General features: G+C 35.5%; 1 protein-coding gene across 4 annotated transcripts; it reads left to right on the top strand.

Moving 5' to 3' along the window:
* The first annotated feature begins 581 nt into the window (after positions 1-581).
* On the top strand, positions 582-4,754 carry LOC104593464 (protein SHOU4-like). 4 transcript variants are annotated; one of them, XM_010253322.3, is made up of 6 exons: positions 584-913; positions 1,010-1,122; positions 2,158-2,313; positions 3,368-3,579; positions 3,672-3,891; positions 4,200-4,754. In XM_010253322.3, exons 1-5 carry the CDS (start codon positions 811-813, stop codon positions 3,880-3,882), a joined length of 795 nt encoding a protein of 264 aa, XP_010251624.1. In that variant the 5' UTR covers positions 584-810; the 3' UTR covers positions 3,883-3,891; positions 4,200-4,754. The 4 variants fall into 4 exon arrangements, with proteins under 4 accessions (XP_088757642.1, XP_010251624.1, XP_010251634.1 ...); XM_088901516.1 differs by lacking the exon at positions 2,158-2,313 and having other exon boundaries at positions 582-913; XM_010253314.3 differs by having other exon boundaries at positions 586-1,122.
* Positions 4,755-8,548: the final 3,794 nt, after the last annotated feature.

Below are 8,548 nucleotides of genomic sequence, written 5' to 3'. Positions count from 1 at the left end.
GGACAGGCGTGGGTGCATAGAGTGTGGGTATCAGTCCATTTAAATGTTTATAAGCCTGTAATGTAAATCAGAAATCTGCATTGAACAAATCCCTACTTTTCCGAAAGATAAATTTGTCAATACAAAACTAACCCACCTTTACGATTTATATGTACCCTTTTACACTCAATATATTTACATTCATACTTGTTTGCATCATTTCCAAATACAACCTTACATTTTAATAATCAAAACTCCAAGAGCAAAACCTCGCTTGCTGTTATAGTACGATACTACCTATGCTCTGTCGTATGGGGTTTTAAATTGAATTCAGATCTGCGCCCCAAAAACGCTTCACAGCCATCCAGCTGTGTATTGGAAACATCTCCCAATGACAAGTATGGGAGATACTTCCAATGCACGTGTGATATGCTGTGGGGCGTTTTTGCGGCGCGCTGGGTGGGGCGCATTTGTGAACTCTTCTAGATTCCGTTCCCCGGAAAGGTGGGAAGCCCCAACCCCAAGGCCGGCGACTTATAAGTCGCAGAATGCAAATTGTGAATACTTTTTTTTTTGGTAAGAATGAATTGTGAATACGACAAAGATAAATTTCTCTCAAATTTTATATTTCTTACTTATTTTTAAATAAGTAAATAAATTCCCCCTTCTGAAAGATGCAGGAACTACTGCTATTGCAGTATGCCTTCTTCGGCTCTAGCTCTCTTCTCTGCCTAGCATTTTATGTGTAATATTCTCTCTCTCTCTGGTTCTGTGAGATGTGAATGGCTGTAAGATAGAGCGGGAAGGGAAGCGATCAAAGGAGAGAGAGGGATGAACGACCTCTCCAATGCTTTGAGAGAAAGGCGCCATTGTTGTAGCTGCAGGCCAATCCCGACTCCAGTTGTGTGCTTGCTCATCCCTCTCTTCTTTATAGGTATCGCGGTTTCCATATTCATCTTGGTCGTTGTTCACAACGCATTCTTCTTCGTCTCTCTCCTGTTGCTCTCAGCTGCTGTTCTCGCTTTTCTAGTTTGGAACACTCTCAACTGGAGGAGAAATGGGGCCATCCTGCTCTTTCTCGACTCCTTCCCCGATTCCGACCTTCGCACCGCTACACATGGACAGCTCGTTAAGATCACTGGTGTAATTAACCTCAACCCTCATCCCATCCCCCATTTATGATCTTGTTTTGTTTCCCTCTTCTAGGGTTTATTCTTCTACTTGTTGAAACCTTTTCTTTTCATTTTTTATTGTTAAATATGTTTTTTAGTCTTAGGTTTCTGAACTATGTTTATTAATTTATTCTCAACTGATAGGTATGAGGGAATGAATCTTTTATTCTCTGTTATCATTTTTATAAATTGGTGAAAACTGTAAAAATTGTCAATGCTGGATTGAAATTTCATAGACTGTTAGTTCTAAGCAAAAGAAGTTATCCTTTATTTTTTTTCCTGGTCCTGCGCGTAAATTTGTTCTTTATGCTTCTGGAAGTAGGATTATCAATGTATTTCCTTACTCCTTGCAATTTCCAGTTTATAAAGATTTTGGTAATTTGTTTTTCGATATTCACATTATTGTCTAATCTTATGCATCAAATTATGGGCAAGGTTATATTATCTGGCAATCGTTTATTTGATATTGTGGAGGGTAGGTTTTTTGATAGAATTGCAATGCTTATGAAACATTGTATATATTAATAATTATTCAGATGCTTCATCATAAGTTGATCATTATACGAGTATCACTAACAAAACCCAGCCTTAGGACAATAACAAGTTTTGTTTTCTCAACAATGGTGATGGCCTCTGTTTGGTCAAAGCTGCAAGTTGGAATTAATTTTACTGTTTCTTGAAGAGTTATTGTGGTAAAGATTAAAGAAGGCTACCATTACGTTTTCTAACAGGGAAGATTCTCATTCTTCAAGAAACTTGCTATGCAAATGGAGGTCCTTTTTAATATACATTTTGGAAATTAAAGATGTATTTTTATTTAGATATGAAGATTAGGGCTGGGTTGAGAGTTGTGCTGAGTATCTTAGATATGAGGGCATTCAAATCCATATTCATTCTCCAATCCATCTTTTATATCTTTTTGAATTTCCTTGTCTATCATTGCTTTTGTACTTTGTTCTTTTAGTTGATAGAGAAGCAGTCTCTTAAATTGATTTGATAATTTCAGTTTGCTTCCTGTGGGAGTCTCTCTCTGGAATCTTCATATGAAAAAGTTCATAGATGTACTTTTACATCAACGTTGTTATACGAATATAAAGGATTTAGTTTGAAGAAAGCAAATGTTAACAATGGATGGTTCCAGTGGAGAGTAGCATATGCAGAGGTGTGGCAACTCTTCTTTTATAGTTTTGGATAACATTTTTATAGATTTTCCTTTGTATTTGGAGATGTTTGTTTACAGATATGTCATATGTATTGTTGATTTGCTTTAAAGTTTAGATGACATGTATAATTTGTTCAAGGAAAATGCCATTTTAAATTTGTTGATTCTTATTTGCTTGGTGAAATTTCTTTGCATTACAATTATGGTTTGCACCATTCAGTAGTACCAGATAGTTTCTTATTAGAAAGGACAAATTCTCTTTTGCATGATACTCTTTCTATTAAAACTGCTTATCTTGAAAGTTTAACATGCTAAACAATATGTTCAAAATAGATTTTATTTGAAGTTTGATAAAATCAGGGAAACTTTTTTTTTTTTAAACTGCAACAAATTAGTGTCTGTTGCACCACTCAGTTCAAGGTACATGTGACAATTATAAAAGAAAACCCAGTGGAATTTTAATCATCTCATTATATGGTCAGCATGCAATTGCCACCTGTCTGTCATGGATGAGAATTCTTATGTCATAAACACCACATACATATTTCTCCAATGGGAAGATGCTACAGGTCATGAACTTCATTCAATTGCCACCTCTGAAATATTTTATGATTGAATCAACTAACTAGTGGCAACTATGTGAATTTTCAAGGAACTTAACACATTCCATGCTAAATAACAAGAGCTTATGCCTATAAAACCCTAGTCAGTTGCTTTTCATTTTTTATGAGTGAAGTATAAACCTTTGGTTCAAGTATTTTGGTATAACCAAAAGTTTACTTGTTCCAATTCCACCTTATTGTAATCGAGGATTAAAATGATTAGGCAAGTATCTAATGGTTATGGATGTGGCTAGACCGTTAAGATACCACGAATGCTATTGGCATGCAAAAATTTTGACATTTGAAATCAGATGATAACAGAATAACGGATGTACATATGTAAGAAATTGACAACCGTAATATCCATGCCAGCATGCTAAACGACAACTAATAAGAAGTCTTTATAGGGTTACCTTCTAGTAATAAGTTTCGCTGGAAATTTTCCTTGCCAGAGATTCTCCACGGACTTCTACATCACTGACATGAAGTCTGGTATTAGAGTGATGGTAAAAGCTGGTTATGGTTCTAAAGTTATTCCCTTGATTGTTGAGAGCACACTTGTCAATACAACAAATAAGCACAGGGTATTATCTTCTTATCTAAGGAAATGGTTGGTAGAAAGGAATCTCTCAGCTGAAGCGCGTCTATTGCATCTGGAGGAAGGGTAACAGTCTATTAGGACTCGTACATTTTGAGATGCCTTATATTGAAATTCTTGGGAACTTATACGATGAAACTGTGCATGAAATTTTACAGGTACATAAAGGAAGGAAGCTCTGTGACTGTTATGGGAGTGTTGCACAAGAACAGTGACATAACCATGATTGTTCAGCCACCCGAAATTGTATCTACTGGGTGCCTATGGCGAGGTTTCCTCCTCCCTGTTGATGTTAACGGTTTGATCCTGAGGGTTTCTGAGACAAGTTCCTCGCCTCTGACTAACCCATGTTCTGGCGAGGAACCATAACAGTAACTGGTGAGCGATGTTGATCTACATTATTTCTTCTGGGATTTTACCCTCTTATTCCTTTTAGTTTATCAGTCCAAATATTTTTTGTACCATTAGATCTCCAACTATGACTACTAGGTTTTCATCATTGCATCTGATGCCTTTTCTATTGTTTCCTTATGTTTTGACCTTAAAGTTCTATCGAATCGTCTTGGAGATGAATTTTTCTATTGCTAGATGATTTCCTCTGACATTTCACCATTATAACTCCAAAGTATTGTAGCTTCTTGTACACCTACAGTAAGGTTGATAATAACATCTTTTTCCTCTTCCAGATAGCTGGGACCAACATTGGGTAATGGCCTTTTCCGCTTCCGGATGCCACTGCATTTTAATTCTCCTTTTCCCCATACAAGGTAATCTAATACTGATAATATGTCAAGGAAAATGTTCATGCATGCTTCTTGTTTTCTCCCGTGGCACATGAAAGTACTTGCTTTCTTGGGGTGGCTTCCTGGTAGCAAATCAAGAGCTTTTGCAAGGTTTTGGAGCTCTTTACACATTCTCGAAAGAACTGTTAAGCCATCTTAGCTGCAATGATCCAGTTTTTCCAGAAAATGAATGTCTGAGATAAGGGGCAATCAATGTGGTGCCGAGTGATGAGAGAAGGAACTGCCTCAGTGTTGGCTACACTTCATACTTTAACCACAGTGCACCAGATTATCCAAGAAGAAATTGATTGTTAGACAAGGGTTTTGTAATGTTGAGCAGTGCTATTGTAGTAGGATAGGGGTAAAACTTTTTAAGTGTTCCTTTTTTTTTTTGGGTGGACCGTAGACAACGTTTTAGTGTTCCTAATTTCTGCATAAGATGAATGATTTTACCAGGCATTTTTGTTATAATGTGGATCGTTAGGAAAGCTGTGCAAAATGACCTCTACTGTGGAATTACAGGTGATCACCAAGTTCTTGCCATGGGAGTTTCGTGAAGCTCCTCTCCCGTCGCAGCTTTCTGGTTTTGCAATGTGAGCTCCACCCAGCCAGCCTATAAGCAATATTTGGTGTAAATCCCTTGAAAGCTCAAATTTGCGTTTCTTCGAGGATATAACCCACTATTCATTGACGTTTCTTTTAGTTTAGTGGCTTCTCCATATCTGCCTAACCAAAGCTTCATCCCTCCCAAAGCGAAGCGTAAATGGCCACGGAACCCATCGTTGAATGGATGGTCCAAATATGGGCTGAGCTCGGGTGAACATCATGTTTTCAACTTTTGGCCCTAACCCATTGTTTGTCGTATTTATTAATTGTTGTTATTGGGGTAAAATGCACAAACCTCTCCTGAAGTTTCTGACAATCATAAAAGCCTCCTTAGTTTCATTTTAACAAATACTTCCCCTAACTTTTAAGAAATTCAACAAAAACCTTCCTTCCATCACTGTCCCAGACGAAAAATGTTAGAATTGATGCATCAGGTTTTTCTAAATACCCATTCTACCTTTTTATAAATAATTTTACATACAAAATTACTGAAATAATTCCATTTTAACTAAACAAAAACCTCTTTTAATGATCATTTCAGTAACATACAAAATTACTGAAATATGTTATTTTTGTTAAGTTAAAATGGGATTATTTTAATAATTTTGTATGTAAAATAATTTATAAAATGATAGAATGAGTATTTAGAAAAAACTGGTGCATCAATCTAACATTTTCTATCTGAAACAGTGACAGAAGGAAGGTTTTTGTTGAGTTTCTCAAAAGTTCAGGAAAGGTATTTATTAAAATGAAACTACATAGGAGATTTTGTATTTTACCCCTGTTATCATACTGTGAACACTTGCCAGCGTCAGCGCATGGGGTCAAATTTAGCAAAGGTTGAGAAGTTTTGCAAAATTTTGGTCTTGGCGAATTTACTCTGGTTAAAATTCTGAAATCGTTTCTTAAAATCTCGAATCACTTGTTCTGACCGAAATTTCAGGTTTTTGCATCATATATGATAAAATTAAATAATACAAATGTAGGCATGTTATATAATCTTAAAAATTTGAATAGAATGATTAAAACCTCGACATTATGGGTAAGACAGAAATCAGAACCCTTTAACTGCACATACGCTTATTTACGTCTCGTCCATTTTCAAATTTAAGCCAATACTTCTCTCGTAAAAAAAAGTAAATAAATAAAAACAATGGGGCGAAAGCGTCTGACCACCCCTTGATTTTTCCATCTAAATCCTGAATCTTAAACCTTAAAACCTAATTTTTTTTTTTCCTTTTAAGCCCTAATAAAATGCATTTCGTAGGACGCATGTCCTCCAACCAAGCAGGAGCCTAATATTTCCAGCTCCAATAATCATCACTCCAGAAGGTGCTAGAAACATAAATGTAGTGAAATGCGATACTTTGGCATTTATCACAAAACTGTATTTTACGCAGCGGGAGTGACACACATGGATATGGAATTTATTGGTGATATATAAAAAAATATAGTTAAAATTATATTTCTGCCCTCACAATATAGAGGGGACAAATAAAAAAAATAGGCGTAATTTAATACTTTTGTTAAGAAAAAGTCCAAAATTCTTAAAAATTCATTCATGGTTTTAATAATAGTATAGATATATATTATTATTTTTGGTTCCATGGGGCTACACCGCTACACAATGCAGATAGCCCATCCTCCAATCCCTGGTGAAGGTTGGATGGGGGACTATATAATAAATTAATGTAAATGTAATATATATACAATGTTTTGAAAACCGGACTGGACTGCCTGGTTGAACCGGTTAGATTGTGACCTGGCCCTTGGCCGGTCCGGATATACCCCCAAAATCGGTATGTTAAAAAAAAAAAAAAACTGGGAATAACTGGTCACCTGGCTGGTTCAGCCGATGAATCGTAAAACCGGTCCCGATTTTATATAACTGGCTGTTTTTTTTTTCATTTTCAGATTTAGTACAAAAAGACAAAAAATGTTAAATTGGGCCAAACAAGCCCTTAGGTCCAAATCCAATCAAATCTCAAATTCAAAAACCTAAAACAATCGATCTTTGATTGTTCAAAATGGCAAAACCTAACCTAATACCACTTGACCTTACCACCACCAGCGCCTCCAGCTCCGCCGATGCCATTATCATTGCCACTGACAGGTCTCTCTCTCTCACTTCTTCTTCTTCTTCCCATCAGTGGACTCTGTTCACCATGTGCGTTCCTCTCCTTCTAAATCCGCCGGTGGACTTTGTTCACCGTGCCCCTCTCCCTCCAACTCTACCAGCCAGTTAATCTCCTCCTCCTCCTCCACCTATACCACCGATGGACTTTGTTCGCCGGTGGACTTTACAGTTTAGTTATACCTAAATTTAAAATTTTAATGTTTATTTTTAATTATTGAACTTGATTATTTACTCTCATGAAATTCCAAGTTTATTTATTTATTACATCAGCACGGTTCAACCTCCGGGTCGACCCCAATCGGACCTTTGACCTGTGAACCTCTGCCTTTGCCGGGTTAATGCCCGATTCGGTTCTCTGAACATTATACATATATAAATTTATATATAGTATAATGTATAGTATTATACTTTTATATTTTATATATAATTATATAAATTTTATATAAATATCAATATGTTTATAATCAGATTTGGAGTTTAACCAGATTGGATGGACATTTTTATAAAATATAAATTCGATCCGATTATGAAAATACATCATTGAAATCGAGGATAATTAGATTGAATTTTAAATGACTTCAGCAAGCCAGCTGACACCTTCACCCATGACCCATCACGATAAAATTAAGGGTCCATTTGGTTCGCACTTGGAATTGGAATTGAAATGGTCTATTCCCCCAACCTGTTTGGTTCAAACAAGAATGACAATCAGAATTGGAATTGACTGGAACGGGATTCTCATTCCCAAGGGAGGGGGGGGGGGGATTAGGGATGTCAATGGACCATGTTTGGGTTGGACTTGTTTGAATCAAAACCAATTTGAACGGATTGGATAATCCGATAAGACATATTGAATTGGACCAGCCCAAATTTAGTGGTCCAAAGTATTTATTGGATTGGATTGGACCTAGTCCATATGCAGTGGATTTATATTGGATTGGATCAGGTTGAACTGATGTGTGGTCCATTAATAGAAGATCTAAACTACTTTAAAAAGTACAAATAGCCTCAATAATATTTCTAGAATTTTTTAAGGACAAAATTTATCCCTCCATATTTAAATTTATTCATAAAAAAAAGAGGGCAAAAAGGGTAATTGGTTATTGATATTAAATAACTTGAAACGAGGTCATTTTAAGATATTCAATGCATTCACTTCCCTCTCATTAAATCCAAAATTTAAGGTATTAACTTGCATTCACCTTCATTGAATCCTATATTTAAGTCATTTTTGCTTCATCTCATCAATAAATTCTATTAATTAAATCCATATATAATAAATTGATAATTTTAATAACACAAAAACTTATACTTTTAAAATATACCTTGAAAAAAGTGTTTTCATCTAAGTAGTGATAAGAAATTAAATCATTTTGGGTTAAATGGGACAACCCTTGTTGTCACAATTAAATAATAAAATTCAAAAATAGATAAAGTGCAAAAAAATATAGAAATTAAAAAATGGTAATATTTTTAACATCATATATTCTACATATTAAACAAGAATAAG

The sequence above is a fragment of the Nelumbo nucifera genome, chromosome 3 (genome assembly GCF_055504915.1).
Source record: "Nelumbo nucifera cultivar China Antique chromosome 3, China Antique-T2T, whole genome shotgun sequence".
NCBI lineage: Eukaryota > Viridiplantae > Streptophyta > Magnoliopsida > Proteales > Nelumbonaceae > Nelumbo > Nelumbo nucifera.
The sequence above is the reverse complement of the archived record's forward strand: the minus strand, read 5'-3'. Positions and strand labels throughout refer to the sequence as shown.

Excerpts from the sequence above, each read along its gene's own strand:
- LOC104593464 (XM_010253314.3), top strand. The coding sequence starts at position 811 with ATGAACGACCTCTCCAATGCTTTGAGAGAAAGGCGCCATTGTTGTAGC. Across the intron at positions 1,123-2,157 it reads AGCTCGTTAAGATCACTGGT|TTTGCTTCCTGTGGGAGTCT; the intron begins GTAATTAACCTC and ends TGATAATTTCAG. Across the intron at positions 2,314-3,367 it reads GGAGAGTAGCATATGCAGAG|AGATTCTCCACGGACTTCTA; the intron begins GTGTGGCAACTC and ends TTTCCTTGCCAG.